The 24,835-nt window shown below is 42.2% G+C and overlaps 2 protein-coding genes across 9 annotated transcripts in view; both read right to left on the bottom strand.

Annotated features, from left to right (window-relative positions):
* Agbl3 (AGBL carboxypeptidase 3) overlaps positions 1–3,948 on the bottom strand; it is an 87,852-nt gene extending 83,904 nt beyond the window's left edge. For 2 of the 3 annotated variants that reach the window (XM_029478388.1, XM_029478387.2), the window contains exons 1-3: positions 3,297–3,947; positions 2,136–2,254; positions 746–806 (exon numbers count right to left, since the gene is read on the bottom strand). In XM_029478388.1, coding sequence (XP_029334248.1) covers positions 746–806; positions 2,136–2,198 — 124 coding nt within the window. In that variant the 5' untranslated portion in view covers positions 2,199–2,254; positions 3,297–3,947. Of the gene's footprint in view, positions 1–745; positions 807–2,135; positions 2,255–3,296 lie in introns of all 3 variants that reach the window. The other variant, XM_021164428.3, reaches the window with a different exon arrangement.
* Positions 3,949–8,687: 4,739 nt separating this feature from the next.
* The window catches only part of Cald1 (caldesmon 1), a 183,933-nt gene continuing 167,785 nt past the window's right edge, over positions 8,688–24,835 (bottom strand). For 5 of the 6 annotated variants that reach the window (XM_085840746.1, XM_029478314.2, XM_029478317.2 and 2 more), the window contains 6 exons: positions 22,629–22,672; positions 22,453–22,531; positions 19,555–19,692; positions 18,449–18,544; positions 13,623–13,703; positions 8,688–10,934 (listed from right to left, as the gene is read on the bottom strand). In XM_085840746.1, the coding sequence (XP_085696872.1) occupies positions 10,926–10,934; positions 13,623–13,703; positions 18,449–18,544; positions 19,555–19,692; positions 22,453–22,531; positions 22,629–22,672 (447 nt within the window). In that variant the 3' untranslated portion in view covers positions 8,688–10,925. The remainder of the gene's footprint in view (positions 10,935–13,622; positions 13,704–18,448; positions 18,545–19,554; positions 19,693–22,452; positions 22,532–22,628; positions 22,673–24,835) is intronic. The other variant, XM_085840745.1, reaches the window with a different exon arrangement.

Raw genomic sequence — 24,835 nt, forward strand, 5'->3', positions numbered from 1 at the left:
CCCCTCTGAAAATCCCCTATTCCCTCCCCTTTCCCCCTGCTCACCAACCCACCCACTCCTGCTTCCTGGCCCTGGCCGTCCCCTATACTGGGGCATAGAACCTTCACAGGACCAAGGGCCTCTCCTCCCATTGATGACCGACTAGGCCATCCTCTGCTACATATGCAGCTAGAGCCATGAGTCCCACCATGTGCTTTCTTTGCTTGGTGGTTTAGTCCCTGGGTGCTCTGGGGGTACTGGTTAGTTCATATTGTCGTTCCTCCTATGGGGCTACAACCCCTTCAGCTCCTTGGAAATATTTTAGAATTTGATTTGACAGTATAGCTGTAAATGTATACATTAAAAAAAATCTAATATACATCAAGATGCCCCCTACATATATAAATATTTGCAAATAAATAACCTTATTAACAGCTATTTATGCAACACTAAATCACCGAATATATATATTTCATATGCTTTTAGGTCTTTAAAAACAGTCCTGTTTTTTGAATAAAATAAAAATGTAACTCCTTATGTTAAAGAGGAACTACTACTTTCATTCATTATTTTCTAATATTAACCTGGTTTACTTAAAACTGTCCTGAAAAGTTGAAACTCCAAAGCGGTTATATTTCTTTCTGACTACCACCAGAATAATCCCTATTTTACTAAATCTGCATTTCTTCACTCTCCTTATCCTACTTTTTATCCACAAACGTTTCATGATAAACAGGGAGGAGGACACACATAGACGAGTGCAAACCTGCCAGTAGTGTGCACGGATGGATATCATCACTTACAAATTTCATGAAGGAATCCTCATCCTGAAACAAAAGCATTTTAAAATTTAAGAACCAATAATAACAAAATCCAGAGTTTTATTTAATATCTACCTTACTACTTGTGATTGTCTTTAATCTTTAGTAAATGGAAGATTCCATGATTATTTAGGCTACTGGTCCCAAGGTAGTAGCTCCATTATAAAGGGAACCCTAACATTTGCATTTTTATTCCTCCTTTTCCACAGGTGTGGTGGTTTGAATATGCTTGGGAGTGGCACTTTTAGGTGTGGCCTTGTTGGAGGAAGTGTGTCACTTGGGTTTTAAGACCCTTTTCCTAGCTGCCTGGAAGTCAATCTTCTTTGGTTTGCCTATGGAACAAGATAAAGAACTCTCAGCATCTCCTGCATTGTGTCATGCCTGCCTAGACGCTGCCATGTTCCTGCCTTGAGGATAATGGACTGAACCTCTGAACCTGTAAGCCAGCCCCAATTAAATGTTGTCCTTATAAGAGTTGCCTTGGTCATGGTGTCTCTTCACAGCAGTAAACCCTAAGACAATAGTGTATGGCAATGATAATAACTACAGAGAAGGAAGAAAGTTTAAAGGTTCTTGGAACACTTGGGGAAACAACTGGTGAATAAAATCACAGAAAGTTAGGGACTTAGAGAACTATATATCATTTTTGGAGAGATTTTAGAACTTTAAACATATTGTAATTTATACTTTAAAAAAATCTCTTTTAAAACAGAACAGGATGTAAGTACAGACACAATATTTTCAAACACGATCTCCCCTCTCCTCCTCCTCCTCTTCCTTTTTCTACTATCCACATCCTTTCCTTCTGGTATTGGAGTCACATTACTGTACTGTGGTGAAACCCAAGAACCCTTGCTGGAACACCAGGGGTTTGAGTATGGTGCATAATATGTTGCAATAGAATTCGCACATAAAGAAGGAAGTAGATATGACTGTAAAAATAAAATCCTAATCATTATATACACACATTTTAATAAAATCTAGAATAATCTCACCCAAGACTCTCAAGAAAAATCCTTTCTTTCCCATTTTAAAAAATGTTTTTAATTAAAATAGAATTAGATCATTTTGCCCTTCCCATTCCTCCTGTCAATTCCTCCTATTCCCACTCCCCACTTTCAAGTTGATAGCCTCGTTAAGAAAAATCAATTCTTTTTCTTTCTTTCTAGACAGGGCACATTACACAATACATTTTTCAGTTATTTTATAACTTCTATGACAAAAACAGACATCATGTTTTATTTTTACATCAAATTAATTCTATAATGTTTTAAGTGGAAATATGTGCTTAATACTACATTTTACCTCAAATTATGCAAAGTAAAAAAGACATACCAGTTCATCGTCATCACTGATACTTCTATCTGAATAGTCTTCCTCTTCTGAATCTTCTGACATCTCTTCTAGTGTCTTCCTTGAAATTTCTTTTATTATGTGAGTAGGCTGTAAAATTTCTAAGGAAAATTTTTTAACAGCTTTTCTTTTAAGCAAAGGTGTGCAGGTTATGTATTAAATGAATACTACAAAACCTGTCCAATTGTATTTAATTAAGAGTGACAGATCTCTGAAAACTAAACTAGGAAGGATACAGGAAATTAATTTCAAATTCAAAGATTTAAAAAAACTATCCATTCCTACAAAGCAAGCTTCCTAAACAGATATCCAATACCAGGTGTTCAGTCCTACAAAGAATATACACATACACAATATTCAATAGGCTTCTGCAAGTTGCATTTATATATTTATTTAAACACACATAATGATAATAAATAGCAAAAGAGGCTATGAATCTGAGAGGGTTGGAAGGGGGATAAATGATGTAATTATATTTTAATTAAATAAAAAATGTAAGATGATGAGTGGCTATGGAATGGAGGTGTGAATTTTAGAAGAGATGGAGGGGGATATATTTATAACCTGTCAGTATGTTTTATGAACAAAACTAAAACTTAAAAAATCTGTTGAAACAAAAAAGACAAATCATGTAAATAATTTAGTTGAAAAACTTCCACAGTATAGAGCCAGACCATTTACATTTTATATTCATAACTAAACACTACACTGCAATAGTAAATCGGGATTGTCCTCAAGCATTAAAAAGTACACAAGAAGTTATAATTATTCAGACAATAAAATGTAGCAATAGTGTAAAAACTTTCCCCTTCCTCTTCAACTTTCAGTTGATCCAAGCTTCAGTGTCTATAACTTAAGTTTCTCTTTAACCGTGATCATTACTGTATATTTAACTTTTAAAGCCAATGACACCATTTGTATTGGAATAGCTACCAGAAGGTCCGGCTGGAGATGACCACTGTTGCTTCTAGGCAAGCCTGAAATTGGCATTTTACTAAAATGACATTTTCCTCCTGTTACACATGCCAGTGATTGTGCCTTTGGGAATAATACAGTTTTAGGTATACGTTTCCTCTTTTCTTATTTGCAATGAAATAATCCTTGCCAAGCTTTTACACTTTGGACGACACCAAAAGAATTTACCAATTTCACAACTACCGGTGTTTGGTTCTCTCTATCACCGACAAACACCTTCTCAGCCCCCGGTTCCCGTCTACAGACGAGCGCGTTCGGGGGCGCGGACTGCGCGGAAGGCCTCGCGAAGCTTCATCATAAACACCAACAGCAGCCGAGAGAGCGGTTTCTAAGTGACATCTCGGGGCGGAGACCGAAGCTTCAGCCCCGGATGACGGCTCGAAATTACGACAACCCGCCGGGGCGCCCGGCGGCGGCTCCTTACGTGCGCAGACGAGGCGTGTTAGCGCTAGGCGCCGGAAGCCTGCGGACGCCGGTCCGCGCCCGAAGCGGCGAGCGGGGGGCGTGCGGCCGCGCCAGGCCTTCTCTCGGGGCGGGACCCGCGCGGAGCCTCCTCACTCACGCGGATCCCGCGTCGAGGGCCGCATCTCCCCCGCTCCCCGCTGTCTGAGCGGCGCGTCCGCCGCCCGCCTCGCTCCCTGGGCCTCTTCAAGCCCGCCGGTCGTCCCACCCCTGCCGGGAGGGTACTTTAGGATGTCCCCCAGGCACCGGGCGACGACAGGGCCAGAGCAAACGCCATCGTAATTCAGCGGCCGCGGCCACGGCCACGCTCTCCATGGAGAGCAGGCCGCTTGTTGCCAGAGCAACGGCTGTACTCTCGCGAGACTTTGGGGAACTTTAGTGATTTCTTCCTAGCGACAGCTGAGAAGGTGGTGAGGTTTTTGGCGGGAGACAGGGATGCCAGGGGATGATGGGAACTCCGGGCTCGGCTTAGGGTTTGAGCATTGCAGGCTGGAGGGAGGGTTTAGCACTGGGGAAGGTGCGACTGGGGTGACAGTAACTTGTTTGCTAGGTGCCTGCGCTGAGAAGGCAGTAGAACATACAGTTTAAGGCTTGTGTCTAGAGGCCCCCTGGACTTTTAACAACCTGATGACCACAGGCAAGTTAACTTTCTGAACTGAACCTTATTAATAAAAATGAACTAATTTATTTGAAGTTAAAAGGTTGAGTTCTATTCTGCACAATTATAATTCATTCTTATTCTGGAAGTGAGACTTAAATACTTGATTTGGAGGAGTCATGGTTATATGTATGAGGGCAAATTCTCAAAAATTTCATCAGCTTAGAAATTCTTTGTTAGCCAACACTTTCCCTTGCTTTATTTAAGTCAATAAGACCCCCTCAGCAGTCTTAGGATCTGTGTTTGTGTGTGTACATTTAACCCTGATTTGTTGGTCACTTTTCACTTTGGTGGATAATACAGTTTGAACAGTTTTCCAAGTAAAGTTAGAAAAAAAAAACCCATAAAGACAAAAAAGAATGAGGAGGTGTTCAGTGCCCTCCTGGTTCGCATTAAGCGCTTCAGTTTCAGCATGGAAATGGGTTAGCATCTCTAGATTTGTTAACTTTCTGGGAATGTGTTTGTGTCAGCAATTCAAAACCTTGAGACTTTCTGTTTCTTTGGGCATTGGCCTGAGGAAATGAAGTGTGCCATTGATCACAGTTGTTTGAAAACTAGTCTTCATAGTTAGTTGTGCTTGGTTTTATGCCATGTGTGTATCACTAACGGAGACAATGCTCAGAGACTCTCTGGTTTGAGGGTATCCTCAAAGCTCCAGTACCGAAATTTACTTGCTCCTCCTGTGGAAATGTAAGAAGAGAAACATAACCCTATTTGTGTTTATATGCGGGGCCATTCAGGGGTAAGTAAGAGGAATGAGACCATCGGCGTGGAGTTCTCATAATTAAAACTTAGTGGCTCTATAGGACAACAGAGGGCACCCACTCCCTGTTTCTGCTAAGGGGTACCATTTGGTCCCTTTGGGACTCTCTGCCTGCAAGTCCATCACCAAATGTGTTCCCTTGACTTGTACCACTAGAATCATAGCCAAGCTAGACTTCTTTTCTTAAAACGTCCCCAGCTGGTGGTATTGTGCTGTTGGACAGTAAATAGGGTAAGCCAGTCTTTTTTATATGGAATCTATTGTTTTTTTGTTTCTCTTTACTCATGGATAAAGGATATAGGCTGTCAGGTTCACAAGATGGAGCTCCAAGAAACAGCCCAGCCAGATAGGGAAGAGGCAAAGATAGGTCTTAAATCATGTATGTATCTGTGTATATTCAGCCCAACTATGCACATTAACATATGTCAACAAATATTTATAGAGAATGCTATAAGTGCATAAGAGAATTACTTAGAAATTCGCAAAGCTTTGAAAAGTCACATTCATTCATTACTCACCTGACCTCTACGGGTTAGTTTTACATCAGAGACTATTGACCGTGAAAGGCCATTGCAGAAAGCAGAACAGTTTTTAATGGGGATTACATCCTAATGGGAGAAGACAATAACAGAACCAGGCAGATGAAAGTTGCTATGGAGGGAAAGAAAGCTTAGCAGTGCTGGGGTCGAGTAGCTTGGCAGCATAGTTCTTTAATGTGAGGTGGCTAGGGAAGCCCTCTGCCCAGGTAGCATTTGAACAGGAGACTAAACCGCGTGGTTGACTAGAGAAGACCTCGCTGGTGCAAGTGCTGAGGCCAGGAGAGACGTGCTGGCTGTGGTTAGTGTCTTTAAAGACACATCATATGGAATCCCCTCTCCTCCAGCTAAAGTTAAAATCGCCTTAGAAGCATCTGCTTTAGAACATTTTAAAGTTTTAGAACATTGTTTATACTGCACTTAAAGGGGTGTGCATGCTACAGTTCATGTGTGGAGCTCAGAAGACAATCAGTAGTACTGAGTCCACTCATCCTTTACCTGGACTCTGGGAATTGAACTCTGGTTGTTCTGCCTGCATGTATGTCTTCAGACCAGAAGAGGGCACTAGATCTCATTACAGATGATTATGAGCCACCACGTGATGGCTGGGAATTGAACTCAGGACCTCTGGAAGAGTAGACAATACGCTTAACCTCTGAGCCATCTCTCCAAAGTCCAGGGGCTTTCCATTTTTAATTAAGTTTTTTTGTTTTTGTTTTTTAAATTTTGATTTCAGACGGGAGCACACACTGGGAATTGAATTCTTTGTTCTTAAGTTAAAATGATAATAAAGCCTGGAGTAAAGTTCTCAAAGATGTACTGAGTTGTGCTCCAGTCTCTGGGATCCCGCCACTGAAAGCTACTGGACAGACTCCCAGGGCCAGTTTCCAACTTTCAGGAGGCAGATGGAGCCTGCAGTAATTCCCTCTTCTTTCACGTGACAGTAGGAATCACAATGCTTAAAAAAAAAAATAAGAGAGAAAAAGAATATGTAAATACATACCTGTATTATCCCGAAAGTCACAGTCACTGGGGCAGACAATCAGGAGCAAAATGCCATCTTGGTAAAGTGGCAAAAGTGTAAGCTATGTTAGGACTGTAACTTATTCTTGAATAATTTGCCATTTGGAATGTATTAACCATCTAGATAAGGAAACAAGGTGACCAAAGCATTCATTCTTTATGACATCATAGAAGTTAGTTATTGTGGGAACTTTGAGGTCTTTTCACCCAGTTGAATTGATGAAGCCATTCTAGGAACCGGGAGCCAGAGGCTAGACCAGTACCTGTCTGTACCTTCCTTGCACAAAGGGCCAAACCTCTCACAGTGTTTCCAAGCTCACATCTTGAGATCTATTCCACTCAGCAGCTAACCAAGACTCAGCCCTCTTTGCTCGCTCTCTCTCTCTCCCTCCCTCCCTCCCTCCCTTCCTCTCTTTTTCAAGATTTTTGCCTCTTGTTGAGATTAAGACATCCTGGGGCTAAAGGGCCAAACATGATTTTACCTGGTCAAGTTACTGTCTATTGTTTGATCTCACACACACTTGTCTGTGGACTTCATGAAGAGAGCAACTTCAGCTTTCTTCCCCCTACACCACACACACACACACACACACACACACACACACACACACACACACGGCTGTCTTCAAGCCAAATTTATAAGCAATAATCTGTTGTGACAGACAGAAGTGTAGTAATTAAGAGCGTGGGCCTAGGGATCTATTACTGGCGGTCGGTTCTCTCGTGACTTAACAGCTCACTGACTGTTGGCATGTTTTACAAGTTCGTTATGCTTCAATTCATTTACCTGCAAAATGGGGGTACTATTACTAGTGCCTGTCTTGTAGGATTATCGAAAGGATTAAAAGGGTGAAGAACATGTCAAGTTCTAAGTAATTACCTGTATTTCACGCATGTCACATGAGGGGGCAGGTTCCAGCCATTACTCTCTTCTGACATAACACAGTGCCTTTCAAGGTATCCCCATGGGATTTCAAGGTATCCCCTTGGGACCAGTGGCATTGTTAGTGCTTTTTATAGAATGTCAATCCTCAGGCTCCAACCCAGACCTATGAAAGGGACAGAAAGGGACAGACTAGTCTATTCACCAAGTCTAGTAGGCCATCCTGTTCTTACCTCCAGTTTGAGAACCAATGGCATAGCAGGTTAAGTGTAGACTCTGAAACTGAAACTACAGTACCTAGTTGGGTGGCCTGAAATAAAACTCTGTGCCACAGATTTCTTGTAGACAGGAATACACCACCACCTGTCTGACAGTGTTCTGAGCTTAAGGGTTGGTCCTAGTAAGTGCTCTCATTTGTTCAACGTTTGAAGCATATGTTCTGGGAAAAAGTGGAGGAGGAGAGGACAGGAAAGGGGGAAGAGGGGGAGGAAGAGCTGGGTTCTCAAAGCAAGGTCTGTAAAACAGCAAAGCCAGCACAGAATCGTTTGAAATGCAGGCTCTCGGGGCCCATCCAGACCTATGATGTTCATATTTTACAAAAACAGGCCACAGCAAAGTTCTGCTATTAAGTCTGAAGTGGAATGAAGTAAATGGTGTCAGTATTCTCTGTGGAGCTGGGATGGATGAGTTAACACACAGACTAGAAAGCTGGGAATGATACAGTGAACAAATATCCATGCTTCCTCCAGCCTCTGGAGCAAGTGTCCAGATCACACTCTCATACTGCCAGACCTAGCCTTTACTCTTATTTTGAAGGAGAAATTTTAAAATGTTCCGGCAGTTGTCCACTTCCGAGTATTTTTGAATATTTGGTTAGAAAAGTCCCTGTAGTAAGAAGTGTTTTAAATATGAACTGTGGCAACCATGCTAATTGTAATCTCAGCTGTGGCAACCATGCTAACAATCACTTGTAATCTCAGCACTTGAGAGGTGGGGGCAGGAGGGACAGGAGTCCGAGGTCATTCTTGGCTTCATAATGAGTTCCAGACCAGCCTGGGCTACATGAAATCCTGTCTCAATGTTTTTGCTTTGGGTTGGTTTGTTTTGGTTTTGTTTTCCTTTAGAGAGTGAAACCAACCCTCAATGTGAAGTGCAAGTGTTTTGCTGTTCTCTTTATTATAGCCACAGTTCTCACAATCAGTTAGAGCATCAAAGAATGCACAAGACAGAGACATCTGGAAGAATTCCATTTATTGTGGATGCATTTTCACAATATATTTTTATTGCAGCGATCAATTATCAGTGAAAAATATTAAGTGTTTATAAGGTTTTTTAACAATGGCAGATTCACAGAACATGCTAGTCAGCTTGCAGTTTCCTCTCTTAAAGATAACAGAGAGCTGTAATCAAACAAGTAGAGGAGGAATTTGCTTCTTCAAAGGTTAAATCCAAACGGAGAAAAATCTACCCTAAAACTCATTGTCATCCAAATATTGGAATAAAAGTTAGGATCAAAACAGTCGCCTCACAACTTTGAACTTTCTTCAAAGCAAAACCAACAAACAAAAAGCCTGTAAAGATATAGCAAGAGAAGGCCTCATTAACATGAGCGTGATCGCTCCCTCAGCATCTGCCTAAGATCCAACTTTGATCCATTTTACTCCAACGGTGGAAGTCATTTCCATGGGTGTGCCGCATGCACTCCGTTCGTCTTACCATAGACTTGTGTCTACTCTGTCGAGGGCAGATGACTTGTGCAGTCTTAGTGGCTTTTCTTCCTTTGGCCCAAGTTTGCTATAAGCTAGGGAATCCGACTAACTCCTAATAATTCACGAGAAAGATAGACTTTTCAAGGCAGCGGTCACCCCTCAAGCCAACCCTTTCCTCTTGAAAAGAAATCTGTGGATTGGAAATTTTGGAGGCCCTCTGCTGTGGAAGGAGTGGAGACCAAGATAACTTTGGTTAAGTCAGCTGAGGTACGAGTTTGTACAATGACACTGTATGCAGAGAATGTTCTAGAACATTGTGTAAGACACTAGAGTACTCTTCTTTTATCTATTGGGAAGAATAAAGACCTAAGCTAAAATAGGATCTGATATCTGAATGAGGAGTTCCTTAAAGACCCTTGGTGGGAGGAGGGAGTAAAACTATTAAAATTTACATAAAAATTTCAATTTCAAGATATTATCAACTTATGACCGTACCAACTGACTAATAAAGGCGGAAACATTTAATTTAAAGAGTGTGAGTACATAAAGATAGGACTGCCATGCTTCTGCTCACGTTACCTGCCTGCTTCTACAGGAGGCAAAGTTGGTCTTTCTTTAGGCATCTACATGAATTCTAATTTGTGCACTAGTCACCAAAATGCTTCCTTCTAAGTGGTAGAGAAGGAGACACCTTAGATATCATACAGGTCAACTTTTTGGGGTGGGGTGGGGGTGGGGGTGAACGTCACGGTCACAAATAAGCAGGGTTTGAGCTTTGTCCAGATGGTAGACTTAATGAAATTCACACTGGACTTCAAGACTGCCCTCAATTATAAACTAAATACTATGTCTTATAAGAAATTTCAACTAATTTTGACACTTGTAATCTCTTTTTTTTTCCAATACTTTTTTTCTTATAAGTCATTGGGCATTGAAAACATAGCTATACCTAACTCCATGTTTCTGTTGGCAAATATGAAATATTAATATACTATTGTGATTCTTAATCTTCAAAAGCTGTGATATTGGTTAGTTACAAGGACATACTATGAAATATAATATTGTAGCACATGAAAGAGTAATCTACCATTAGTGTGTCTGTATACACGTATGCACATACATTACATAGTTGGGTTATCTAAATGTGGGTCAGTCTACAAACACTACCAAAGAAATCCACAAAGCAACTAACCTGAAAAAAAAATCAGTACCACTGTCAGCTAAAATAATCACCCAAGTTAGGTATGAATCAGCATAGAGAAAAGCAATATCTCAACAGTACATCTTTTTTAAAACAGACAATCATTACTGCCCTATATCAGATATGAAGTGGATTATTTTCAGAGAGTTTTGATTGGCTATTTAGATCATTTCTTTCATGCTTTAGTCTAAAGTGCAGAAACATGATGTCTGTACTGAGACAAAACAAAGCCCATGGGGTCGTTTCCCCCCCAGATAACTGCATACATTCCTCAGATAATCTTAAGCTCAGTTTCCTTTTGTTGACTTCCGATGTGGTTGGTGTCACTGTTCATATGACAGTAGCGAGTTTACTTCACAGCATGGCTTCTTTAGAAACAGGCTCCTCTGCAAAGGCAGTACTTTGACCATGAACATCTCTAGTTGTGGTTATTAAATATAGTGAGCATATACATGGATTTACTGGGATATTGGAAAACATAAATATAAACAGAGCGATTAGCCCTCTCCAACTGAGCTGGCCCAGCGAGATGGCTTGCAGTTGGGTTCTTTCTCCGATTGTTTCAGACCTGCTGAGAGAAGAGAGCTTTAAACCGGCAGCCCACGGTGTTTTGTGGGCTCATGGTACGATAGGAATAAATCCAAACAACCCGAAAGGGAAGGCTACTGCTGGCAGTCTGTTCAGATGTGACCTTCGCTCCAAGGTCCTTTCCCCTTTTTCTTTCTCCTTAAGGTTCCTTTCCTACCCTGTCCTTCACCTTTGCTCACAGCACTCAAAGTCAAGACAGCTATTAAGCTCTACGCTAAGCACTGGGAATTTCTAGTGTTCCATACAACTGAAAAGCCCAGTCAAGGCCACATCAACATTGGTACGGAAGACATGCTTATCACCCCCTTTCTACCATTTACCCCAGCCACCTTTTTGTTTCTAATCCCTACACACTGATCCTGGAGACTTATCTGACACTTAGTCTATTCTTGTCTATTCTTTCTTTCTTTCTTTTTTTTGGTTTTTTGAGACAGGGTTTCTCTGTGTAGTCCTGGCTGTCCTGGAACTCACTTTGTAGGCCAGGCTGTCCTCGAATTCGAACTCAGAAATCTGCCTGCCTCTGCCCCCCAAGTGCTGGGATTAAAGGCGTGCGCCACCACCGCCCGGCTATTCTTACCCCATTCATTTCCCCTTCAGCCAACGGCTACAAGCCCCTTCTGAGGGTCTGAAATCACACATGTTAATATGTGGTAGGTTACACTTTCAAAGTATGGTGCATTTTCATTTCAAGGGAATGGCCACACAGTAAGCAGGGAGTTCTGCGCTTTGGAGCAGGGATCCCTCACCTGCTGGCTCATTACCTCCACCAGGCCGGGTGGTTTGATTATCACCTCCATAAGAGATCAGTGGTAGAGGCAGGCAAGGTGCAGGAAGAGCAGCCCTCTACTCTGTGCCACAATCCCAGGCGCATCCTCCATGCTGTCCTTGCAGTCCCACCATTCCAGGGTCCCACTTTTGCTTTCCCTTCCGTAGCCCTGATGTGACCATGGGCACCTAACACCTGCCATAGTGGATGGTCAACACCCCCCCCCCCCCCTGCTCAGAAAGAAAGAGTCATAATACTCTGACCACTTCTTTGGGAGATATAGCTATGTTACCAGGATTTTAAAGCCTTAGACCCAAAAGTTCATTCTTTGTGTTAAAAAAAACAAAACAACAAACAAACAAACAAACACCATTCTTCCCCTGCCACCAATAGAAAACTTTGGAGGGAATTTAGAAATATTAAATTTTTGATGAATGTGCATATTCAAAAAAAATTGTGGGTAATGGTTAAGGTTGCAGGCTCAGAGCAGAATGAGTATCAGCATAGGGACATTTTTGAACATTAAAAAATTTATTTCTTTTTATACCTGTGTTTTGACTGTATATATAACTGTGTCCCATGTACATGCCTGGTGGCCTTGGGGACCAGAAGAAGGTGCTGGATCCCCTGGTAATATAGTTACAGAGGGTTGTGAACTGCCATGTGGGTGCTGGGAATCGAACCTGGGACATGTGCAAGAACACCGAATGCTCTTGACCACTGAGCCATCTCTCCAGCCCCTTAGTGCTTCAGTGTAGGTTTGGCTACTTGTTAGATGTGTTCCTTTATAAAAGTCGTTTAACCTCTCAGTGCCCCGTTTTCTCCAGCTACAAAATAGTCATAGTCCTCCTCCTTACCTCTACCAGTCGATCACACAGGGCATCATATGAGACAGTCATGGTGCCTGGCAAGTAGTAGCTACTCCCTTGGTCTTAGCGGTTGGCACTGGTGATCATCACAAGGTACTTTTTTTTTTTTTTAGCAAATTTAGCTAGCAATCATTTCAATAATGGAATTAGAACAGCTGGACTAGTGGATTTCATTGGACTGAAAATGTACTATATAGCTGAGAAGACGGAGTGGCAGACTCAGGCAGCTGCCCCGGATCCAAGAGAGGACAAAATGTGGGAAAAGAAGCAGCCACTCCCTCACTCAGGTGGATCTCAGTCGTCTTCTAGCTGCCTCCAGTGAGCTCTTTAGTCTGGAGTTTGCTTAAGAAGTCTCTACCCCTAGGGCTCTGCACTCCTGAGCTGCACTCGCGGTACTTATTACTGATCTCTAAACTCTTTCTGAATTTTCTCCCATTGAGGGACGAGACTGGCTCTGTTTCTTGAAGTGGGAAAGGCTAAATCAGGAATAAGCTCCTCCTACAACCAGCAGTGCTACTGCTGCTCTGAGCATCTGTTAAATACCACACAGAGTGCGGTTCTGAACCGTGTGCAAACCCAGGCATCCTTAGCCACTGGTTTTTACAGGGTTGCATATTTTGTCTATTTAAAAGTTTGCCATAGCTATCTGGAGTCTGAGGCTGTGGAAATGTCTCTTAGGACAGTTCTAGAAATGGAGCCAATGAAGTTGTCACATGATTTCTCCTAAGAGCTCTGTTTTTCCCCAAATAACTGTGTAGCCAGTCAGGGACCTTGCAAAGAAAGATAGACCATAGTTATCACATATGGCCCTCTTGGCCAGATTTTTCCACAACTGTAACAACTATGTAGGAGTTGTCAAGCCATTTATGTTGTAAGCCTGACAAACCTGCAGTGTCAATGGCTTTGTAAATTGTCCTTTCTTTGGGCTACACAGGGAACTTTTAGAATCTGATGGTCATCTAAGCACAGACTTGTGAGTCAGCAATGTTTCTCCTTTGACCCCAATCTCTGACACACGATTCTCCCAGTATAGTACCTTAGTGGGGGAAGTGACCTTATCCACAGATTGCTTTTCCCAGAGGTTCCGCTTGCCAGATACATCTCCTGGCCTCAAGTCCTAATGAAAAGAGAGCAGAAAGCACAAGATAGCTGACCATTAATACTTTCTGGCTAGGCAGAAGTAAGCTAGCCACCACATCTACCATTTGTTCAGATCGACACTTTGCACCAAAGGTCCCAAATGGAAGAAGCACTAGTTGGTTCCCTGACTGTGAACAGACCTTGGCCTGGCAATGCATACAGCATCTGGGTCCTTCACTAACTAACTGTTCTCCGGCTACAGGTGCCCATATTGCTTTCCCAAGAGGCAGGCTGGAAGTTCATAGTGCTTCACAGGCCCACTCAGGTCTCAGGCAGTGCACTTGGAAGCATCTTATCTTTGGTACTGTCTGCATGGCATTAAATTCTCATAGCCCCTGTGCTGCTATGCTCACAAACATCTTCTTTTCTTAGCTGTCTACCATCCCCCAGGCTCATTCCCTGTAGTGTTCTATTTATCCCCTAACAACTTCCCTCTGCAGGATCACTATCTTAGTGTCTTGCAACCTAAATGAAGATACTAAAATCCTGTGTTTCTTGATGGCCAAGTGTGTAATCCAGGAGTGGATTAGTAGAATCTAGCCCCCACAAAAATAAACGACTATTTATTTTTAAATGGTGGCCCTGAGAGGAGTGAGCAGTTGATGATGTATGTTAAGACCATGTGCAAATCCTAGTATGATGCACAGTAGTTAAATAGTCTTGAGTTCTTGCTTTCTAGTTCATAATTAATTTCATTTGGATAAGGATCCAAATTTCTGTTTCATTTACTTTTCTTGAGTGTTTGCTTATATTAGTACTTGGCACAAGGTGGTTTGGAGAAAATGAATGTGTTTTACTGAAATAGTACTGCTTACTCTGGCAACGCCTTCTCTCATTAGGAAAGCAGAGCTAGCAACTGTAGTTTTCCAGGGATACCAGTTTTGATGAACATATTTCTGACACAGAGTACTGGCATCTTAACACTAAACATGCAGTATTAAATAATCCCATGTGAAGATTTGTCATACTTTGAGTTGATGGGCCTGTGACATGAGTTACCAACATTCTATTAGAAAACTATCCCTGTTTAACTTGGAAACACTAGGCAACAAATCATATTAAAGAAAAAAAAAAAGAATTCCACTACATTTGCCAACGTGGGTAAAAGTTGCCAAATTGTCTAGAAGACTTAAAAACGTTGGCAACTATAATAAGGAACATGCTGGCAGAGCTCGAAAGAGTGGGTATAATCATTTATTTACTTGATTCATAGGTGACATATTTTACTTTCTACATAAGAAAATGGATTGCATTTCCCTCAAATAGTCTTGTTGAATCTTTCAAGATCACTTAAGGAGTTTAAATAAGGTGTTCTAAGAAAATATCAACATCCACATTGTAAGTCAGTATTTTCAAGTCAAAGAGGAAGTATAAATGGAATTACCTGACCAGACTACATGTTAGAGAAAGACCCACTCTGGGAGAGGTGGGAGAAATGAAGGCAGGAAAGGCAGGTTTCCAGTCAACCAGAGACGAAAGAGTGAAGAAGAGAAGCCAGCTGAGAAAGACATCATTCTCTTTTTTTAAACAAAAAGAAAGACAAGTTAGCACTTTAATTGCTTTGTGACATACAGTTTAGACACAAAGAGTAGACAAACCAGCTAAAACATTCAGAATTTAATTCCAGCCACAAAGTCACCCTAGAAGCCTATAAACTCAACTCATAAATAGTTTGGATGCCCCAGTAAGACACATTAGGCAGGGCAATGTTTGATTTTTAAATCTGCTAATTTTCTAGGGGATGGGGCTAACAATTGTGAGCACTTGTAATTCTTAGCGTCTCTGAAGATGATAGCATAGCTACTATTTTTGGGTGGTTTTTCTTCTGAGTTTTAGATGTCAACACACGAATGCCAGGACTGTGAAATACTCGTGTACTTCTTGAGGAGGTTCTGCTATGGACAAAGACTGTTTTGTTGGAATAACTCTTTCTGACTAATGGCCAAAAGAGACACACCTGTAGACAACAAACCTTAGCTTTCTCCCCCCATCATGAGAATCAGAGAAATGAGCTGAGAATAAATTGTATTTGGCCCAGATCAGAAGGTACTACTGGGCTTCTCCTATTGGTACTGTTTACAGATAATGCTCTAACGTCCTGGGCTCAGGATCAGTCTAGTCAGAGCCTCGACATCACACTTCTTGAAGATGGAAACACACATGTCTGAAGAGGCTGGTGGAAGAAAGAGGGACTGGAACCAGTATGTCCAAGAATGTGTGTTTCCGTAGTTCAAAAATGTGCTCAAATTATGACTTGGAAAAAAAAAGACCCACAATGGTGTGGGTCAGAGCTTAGCTTCCAGTCACCACTGCGGCACCTCATGGACAGGACCTAAGATTTCTGGCTGACTTATCTCTGTAACCTGCCGTCCTTGGACAATGACAGTCTTTACACATCTGCAGAGTTCCAGTAGCCTTTCCACACTGAAACCTCCCCTCCTTTCTGCTGGACCCACAGAAGCAGTGGCTCTTGCCTGTCCTGTCTTACCTCGGTTCTGAGTCACTATCTTCTTCCAGGATATTGCCATGTGACTAGCTGTAATATGACACACTAGGTGCTGGGTCTAAAATCCTGGAAGAATATACTACCAGAGGCATGTATGCAAAGCTTAAAGGGGCTTAGTGAGTAAAACCAAACTAGTATTTTACTTACGATATTAAATATGTATTTCTTACTCCAATCTGGTCCTTATTTGAAGCCACGCAAACCCACAAAACCCAACGAGAAGAAAGTGATCACTAAAATCTAGACTGTCATTTTCCTTCCCTCTCTGCATTCTCTAGATCGATCTATGCATCACTTATTAAATGTGAGGTAAAGTCCCTGTATGACTTTTCTGTCCTGTCACTTTGTGGGAGGCCTTATCAATAGCCCCAGGAACTGTTATCACTAATCTTTGGGGTGGGATCCTTAATGCATTTACATCTATGGTATTAAAGACTCCACTTACATTTAACCCTTCCACTAGGATGGCATATCGAAGATGGGAAGCTACTGAGGTCAGGTGCTGATAAAAGAAAGAGAGAAGCTCTGGACCAAACATTGGGAACAACTTGGTTCAGGAATGAAATAGACCACTCATGCTATAAGCATAGGAGGAAAGAAGTGATAGTCTCCTCTAGAGAGTTAGGAGGCCATACTCAAAGAGAAAGCATTCCTCTGTGTGTTCTTCCTTTCTTCCTCATGAGGGTCCCTGAAGGGGGGTGGAGTGTGTCCACGGACTTCTCAAATTTACAAGCAATACAAGGGTCTTTAGTTTTATTTGGCTATCAAAGGGATCCATAATTTAAAAACTAAAAAAAAAAATAGTAATCATGGGTCCAGAAACATAACATTGACAAAAATGACCATAACTTATTTCTGCTAAAAAATAATTTCTACTTTTTATGTCAAGATGACTGGTGGTGGAACTTCAGGTCCCAAAGACACATCTGGGTGTGGCGTCTCACCTCCCTTTTCTTCTTTTATTGACTCCCTATCCTACTTGGGGGCAGGGAGAGGAGATGTTTTTCAGTATATATTTTTTCACAAGTATAAATTGATTTCATACTGGCATATAGCTCTTGTGAAGCCTTAGGCAAAGATTCCTGGGTAGAATATTAACTAAAGAGTGCAACATATTACACCTAAGAAGAGAGTACAGAGGTTTCCATCTCTCCCTTGTAATTTGGAACATGCCAGGACTTAGTGCCTTTGAAGACTAGATGTAGAGCCAACAGATGCAATGGAATGCTGCAGGGGCTTAAAACACCTTCAAGGCCTGGAATCTGGGATGTTTTTCTTCTTATAGAATGCAGGTTGCTACCAGGGATATATAGAGAGATTCTGTCTCAAAAGTAAACACAAAAATAAAAAATGAAAATACAAATGAGTGTGGGTTATGGCAATTCATTCTCTGCTACCTTGTTACCAGGAAAGCTACAGACCCAGTTTAGCAGAGAGGGCTGACTGGAGAATGTGAATGGCTCGTGTAACAACAAGTGTAAGGTGGTTACATATATTCAATGAGAGGGTTAAAGAAATATTTGCATAGCAAGCTTGCACGCACTACATGCAGTTTTACTTCTCTACGATAATGTAGCTAGCCTTTGTAGTTTTTACTGGTCATGGGAGAGGGGTTCCAGTTTTCTAGTTTCCATTTTTATGTTTTTTTTCTTTGCATATATTGATAACAAATTATTCAATTTATATTACATATATAATAAAATATATATAAAGGCAAATATTTCAATAACTGCTCAATAACTGTATTTTGTGTTGTTATAGAAATTAGGTAAAATTAGAAAACATGGCCTCAAAATAGTCAAAATACACAGTGTTTTGGGGATAAGTTTTGGAATACTTGGAATAGAAAAGTAGCCAAAGTAGTATGGCTTTTGTGTTCAAATTCCTGTGTTTGATTTGTTGAATAGAAGCCAGTTAAAGAGGTAGATAAGTAAGTATATAACTAAAGGAAAAAAGTGACAGATGCAGAGGCTCTTAACTGAAGAGCCCCAACATCATCATGGTTCCCCCCTGACTCAGACAGAGGCCAGGCTCTGTCTTAGCTTGTGGGTAATCGTGACTCAGCTACTTCGGTGCTCTGAGTTTGCATGACCACTGTGTGTTCGGCAGCGGCAGCAGCAGGAAAGCCGTCTTTCCCAGGCAAGTGAGCCAACTGCTCTTCCATTCTACTGTGGAAGTTGTGAGATCAGAGACTCAGAAATCCCTGGGCTACTTACAGAAGGCTTGGGAGCAGGTGACTTGTTGCCATCTGGTGATTTAGTTAGCCATTCGTTAATGCGGCTGGAAACTCCCACCTTCAGGCCAGCAGTTTCCTACAAAAAAAAAAAAAAAAAAAAAACCAAATAAACAAACAAACAAAAAACAATCTGAGTAAACTTTAAGATATCCTTAATCTGCGATTGTTCTTGATTGTCAACTTGACTGAAAGATTAACTAGAGCTGATGGGGAGAGACACTTAGTGTCCCATCTCAAGATGGCAGCACCTTCTGGCCATGGCTAGATACGAAGAGGACTGCTTTGTCTGTTTGCTTCATGGCTTGCTAGGAAGTTATCTGTCCTGTTGTTTTGGTAACCAGCCTTCCTTCCGATGCCCTGGAAACCTAGTGTTCTCACCTTTCCAATGGGGACTAAAGCCCCACTTTCGTCACCAGATTGGGACTGCTGAAGCTTCCAGTACTGAGGGGCCAAACAGCCACCTCCAGTGTGCAGCTGACCACTGTTAACCCAGCCTCCACTATACAAGCCGATTTAATAAACTCTCCTTTGTAATGTAGATTTATTGTGTTGATTTTTGTCCCTCTTGATGTCTCCCACATTGGAAGGGTGAGAATTCTAACGGGTTGCTTTTCCAGGGGACCCAGGTTAAATTCTCAGACACACATAGTGGCTCCCAACCATCTGTAACTCCAGTCCCAGAGGATCCAACACTCTCTTCTGACTTCTGCAAGCACATGGCATGCACACAGTACACAGGTACATACATACAGGGAAAACACCCATACATAAAAATAAATCATAAAAAAGGAATATCAATTTTTCTTTCATGTCCCTTCATCCCACCCCAATGCTAATGGATGATAATTAAACTCAAACCCTTCATTTAGTGGCCATGGCCACGGCAGAGCACATAGGGAACCCCATGAATGCATTCTCTATGAGCTTCATTTTCTGTTTGTTGGTTTTGGGGGAGGGGCGGCAAATCCAAGTGCAGATTATACATTCTTTATTGTATTTGTAGTGAATTGTAGCAATTCCTAACACACATGGGGAAAAAAATATTCCATACTTCAAAACTTAACCCATTGAGAGCCACTCCCATACCTTATTGGGTGTTCCCGAGGCAGAGGGGGCTGAGAACACACTCCCTTTTTCCCACATGCTCTTGATATTGCGGACGCCCTCGGCAGGAACAGGGAGATCAGATGCTGCGGGCTTCATAGGTTTCGAAGCCTTTGTTCCCTGAGATGGGTAAATAAGTTTTAGGAGAGCGCTGAGAAGTTTGTCCTCACAAAATTATACTGAGCTGGTCTTACTCAATATGATCAACTGAAAATATCACAGTGTGAACTTCTGCAAGAAGGGGCTCATCATTTCTGTTGTGCAGCTCCATTGTGATGATGTGATGTTCCACACAAACCATCAGAGCTAGAGCAGAGGATCTTTCAGAAAGGAGAATTTTAGGACTCTATTTATCATTAAGGTGACAGAGAACCCCAATTCTTCTGCAGATTTTTTTGTTGTTGTTGTGCATGCGTGTTTGCATGTTCAGGCATATCTATGTATGTGCACATGCATGTGGAGGCCAGAGGTATGTGTGTGTACATCTTTATATAGGCTCGTGTGTGTGTGTGTGTGTGTATGTGTGTGTGTAAGAGATCAGATACCGTTCCTTAGGGGTTATCTACACCTTCCCCCCTTTTTGAGTAAAAGTCTCTCACTGACCTGGGATCATGGATTCAGCTAGGCTGCCTGGCCAGTGGGCTCCAGGAATCTGCTTGTCTCTCCCTCCTCAGCCCTGGATTACAACGAGTGTGACTTTTATATGTGGGTTCTAGGGCTCAAACCTAGGCTCTTGTTGCTTGAGCTAGTTCCCAAGCCTCTCCAGTAGATAGGCATCTAATATATATGTACATGTGTTGTATGCATATGTGTGTATCTGTATGTGTGTGTGTGGGGGGAGGGAGATGGAGGAAAGGAGAGACAGACAGAGACACATAGACAGAGAGACACAGAAAGAGACAGAGGGAGAGAGACAGAGAGGGAGAGAGACAGAGAGGGGGGTGATGTGCATGTGGAGACAGAGGGTGATGTCCAGTGTCTTCCTTGATTTTTCTCCCCCTTATACATTAAGGCGGGGTCTCTCATTGAACCTGCAGTTCATTGATTCTGATAGTCTAGCTAGGCATCTTGCTCCAGGGAATCCCTGTCTCTGCCCCTATTATGCATTTGTGTCTATCTATAATGTAAACACACACACACACACACACACGCACACACACACGACTAGTGCTTTATCTGTGAGCCAACTCCTTAGTCCCAGCAGATAGATTTTTAGAACCTTGTGTATGTGAACTTTGCTAGGCTTTGTCAAAGCAAGCCAGTTTGTTCCATAAGCCGCAATGAACTTATATTTTGATAGGGCAAATGACGGTAGCTGGTACACTAGTGATAATTTTCTCATTGTAGTAAATGCTATGAAAACAATGGATTGCTGTACAGCCTGAGAAGAGGGCACACAACGGGGGAATGATCCTTAGTTTGGGAGCATAAGTAAGGCTAAGGGAACACTAAGGTAGCAGCATTTACAGCCAGACTCTACCAGGGACTCAGGGTGGGAAAGGGAATAGGGGGCCGAATTCTGTGCAGGAAGACAGAATATGCATATGTCCTAAAGTAGGGAAGTCTTCAAAACCGACAGGCCGAGGCAGAACAGTACAGAGAATATACCAGAGGGAACTAAGACTACAAGTAAGAAGGGAGGGAGTGTCTTTGAGACACTTTCCCCGCTGTAAACAAAGACAAGCCAGAGTGGCAGAGTGACACACATTTCTCCATCAGTCCTGGTTCATGGCCGATAGGTTAGCAGGGATGAGTAATATCTTCAGTGGCCCTAAGAGAATGATCCTAAAAGGCTGGGCAAAGTCTGAGACCACAGTCTTAGCTTCATTCAATCTGTTCATGCCAGGACCAATCTGACCAGAGAAATGAGCCGTCTATGGCTTGTCATAGTTTAGTGGACACCAATCTTGTGAGTACAAAAGAAAACAAAATCACATCTTGGGTGTTAGTGCTTCATTAAGGACTTGATACATCATAAGGCCTTCTCTTTTTAATCCCGCTCGCTGTTTGTGGGCCACTGCATAGGCATCTCCACTCCTAGAGCAAAGGTGAGGAGAAAAGCAAAGGAATCCAAGCCAATGACTTCACTGCTAATGCCCTGACACAGAAGGTCATCACTACTGCTCCAGTCTATGCAAAGAGAAGGACCAGATCAGCATCATGTCTTGCTCACTGATGCCACTCTTTTGGTACAAGATGAGAAAGATACATTGTTTCCGAACATTATCAAAGTCCCAGGTAAACTGAGTGGAAAAAAAGTAGATAGAAGCATAAAGCTATGGCCCTTTAAATACTAACTGACCAATTAAAGGGGATGTTGATTAAACACAAGTTAGCTCTCATCTTGATGCTGTTTTACTCTGCCGTGTTTGTTAATAGAAGCTCTCTGCAAACCAACCTGAAGATGCATCTGTGTCTACATCAATCAATTTATTAGTGGCTGCAGAGAAGGCTTAGTGATTTAGAAGCCTTCATGCTCTTACAGAAGACCCAGATTTGGTTTCTAGCACCTACACTGTGGCTCACAGCTATCAAAACTGTAGTTCCAGGGGTGCAGGCAAAGTATCCGCCCACACCAAATTAAGACCATATTAAGAAATCTAAAGGAAAGGAAAATCTATTCATTGAATCCATTTTACTTTTTTTTTTTTCAAAGAAAATTTCAGGCTACAGGTGTTAAAAAAACAATCTATTCAAAAGTCTCAAATGCATATTTCTTATTGTGCATCTCCATAGCTATTTCATAGTTATAGAGATCATTATTAATATTCTAATCTGAGGGTAACAGACTCATTCATCACTCCAAGTGTTCCTGTGATGGTGTATGTAGCCGCAGCCTGTTTCTGTTTCGCAGGATTGTGACCAGGGGGCAGGGCTCACCTCGATTGCATTGGTGTACTGCTCCAGCCGGCTGTCAATCTTGGAGACTACTGCTGCTTGGTGAGTAGATCTGACACCACTGCCAAAGGAGCACAGACATGAAAATGTGAGACAGGAGGATCTCTCCATAAGTGAGACAGCTGATGAGCCTCAAATGAACAGTCAATTCTATTTACCTTTTCTGCACAGATTTATTCAAAAACTCTGCTCGTTCCTCTATCTAGAAACAGAAAAAGAGAAGAAGCCTTGTGAATATGCAGAGGAAACATTGTGTAGGAAAGTCCTAACTCGGGGAAGCTCTGTAGACATTGAAAGCCTGAGACTCGAATCAATGGAGACCATACCAATGTGTCTTTGAAATATCTCTGAGCACTCGTGGAAGGCAAGGCACACCCAGAAAGACAAGCATTTCACCTTTGGACCTGCTTTGTGGCCCATAGCTTACTCACGGTGCCCTTCTACCACACTGCTACCATTCTTGAACTTGGTAAATAAAAACTATCTCAGAACAAGTGAGAGCACAGCCACACTGGGCGTAGCAGCCCGGAGGGGGCAGGGAGGAGACAATGGATAATGTATCTGAGGCGGGGGAAGCTAGGATTGGAAGAGGGTGAAGAATGCAGAGAGAGAGAGAGAGAGAGAGAGAGAGAGAGCCGGGCGTGGTGGCACACGCCTTTAATCCCAGCACTTGGGAGGCAGAGGCAGGTGGATTTCTGAGTTCGAGGCCAGCCTGGTCTACAAAGTGAGTTCCAGGACAGCCAGGACTATACAGAGAGAGAGAGAAGAAGGAGACAGGAGAGGTGTGTGTGTGTGGTATTGGGAGCAAAAAACAGCCAGTAAGATAAGATGGCCTTCCATAATACAGACCAATGACGAATTAATTATTTATGTATTTAGTATCTGTATCTCTCTGAGATGGCATTTGGAAGTGGCTCGTTTTGGAAGGTCATTTTGTCAGGAAGGTGGAATCCTCACGGATGGCATTAGAACACTGATGGAAAAGACAAAAGGACTCTCCTATTTTCTTGTTCTCTTGCACATGAAGGGGCAGCAGGAAGGTGCCCATCTGTGGAGGAGGAAGAGAGCCCTGTGTAGAACTCAGCAGTATTGACACCCTGATGACCTCACACTCCCCAATCTCCACAGCTGTGGAAAACAAAGGCTTACTTGGTTTAGCTTATTGGTTGTTCTGTTTGTTTGTTTGTTTGTTTGGTTGGTTGGTTTTTGAGACAAGGCCTTAATATGGAATGTAGGCTGTCCTTGAATTCCTGGTTCTCCTACCTCATTGTCCTAAATGCTGGATTGACAGGTATGAGCCACCATATCTGGTAAATGATAACTACTCAGTCTACGCCAATCTGTTGTGCTTATCCAAACTGACCGAGGAGAAGGGAACATTCCCATCTTATCAGCCTAGGGCAGTCACCACAGTAGATCTCTGGACAGGGTAGGATATGGAGCCTTTCTTCATGGGTGCTCCTTGGCAGACTAAGAGAACAAAGGGTCCTTAGATTTGGAGAACACTTAAAGACTAGTGGTAGGTACCATATTAAACGTCGTCACGAACATGATGCCACATCTCTAAGACAAAATAGGAGTTTTGATAGTTGAACTGAGTTGTATAGTTTACCATTTCAAAAAATTTTTGATATTTGAGCTGAGTTTCATAGTTTGCAGTTTCCCACATGAACTTTTGAAACCGAGGGAGGCATGCATGAGCTGGAGGGGAAGCTAGGTGTCTTGTTTATTTATTTTTACAAGTCAAATACTTTGCAGAGAGGGTGGTGGGAAGTGCAGGGCAGTACAGAGCAGAGCTGAGCCTTGTGTGTGTGTGGCTCTGCCAGTATCTTACTGAGGGCTGTTCTGCTCCCCTAGGCTGTCCCGTGAACCCAAGCCAAAGAGTGGGCACACCCCTGCTCCTCTTTTTGTATCTGAAATAGTTAATCCAGCTTGACGTCATTCTCTTAATTTCCATAGGATGCACCCTCTGTTTACTGACTCTTGCTGGAAAGCACCTTAACCAGCTGCCCTAGTGTGGAGTTTATAAATTAAAGACTGCACAATATTTAAGGAACTTAAGGAGGTAAGTTGGTGTTCCTGACAACCAGCAGGTGGCAGTACCGTCTTAGTAGAACTTAGGAAGACACTACTGCTAGCTTTAGATAATAGGTTGTATATTTTCCTTACCTCACATTCTACTTCTCCATCAATAAACTCAAACACCAAGACCAAAAGCCTTTGGATTTAATCTACTTATAACTTGTTCTTTGTGTTGTCATTCATTGCTACCATAACCAGGCAATGAGAACTCACTTGTAGAGTTTCCCAGACAGTGGAAATCATAAGGAATAAACAAAATATGCCATTTAGCACTATTTTGAGG

Source organism: Mus caroli, unplaced genomic scaffold, assembly GCF_978045245.1.
Source record: "Mus caroli unplaced genomic scaffold, Mus_caroli_1 scaffold_7, whole genome shotgun sequence".
Taxonomy (NCBI): domain Eukaryota; kingdom Metazoa; phylum Chordata; class Mammalia; order Rodentia; family Muridae; genus Mus; species Mus caroli.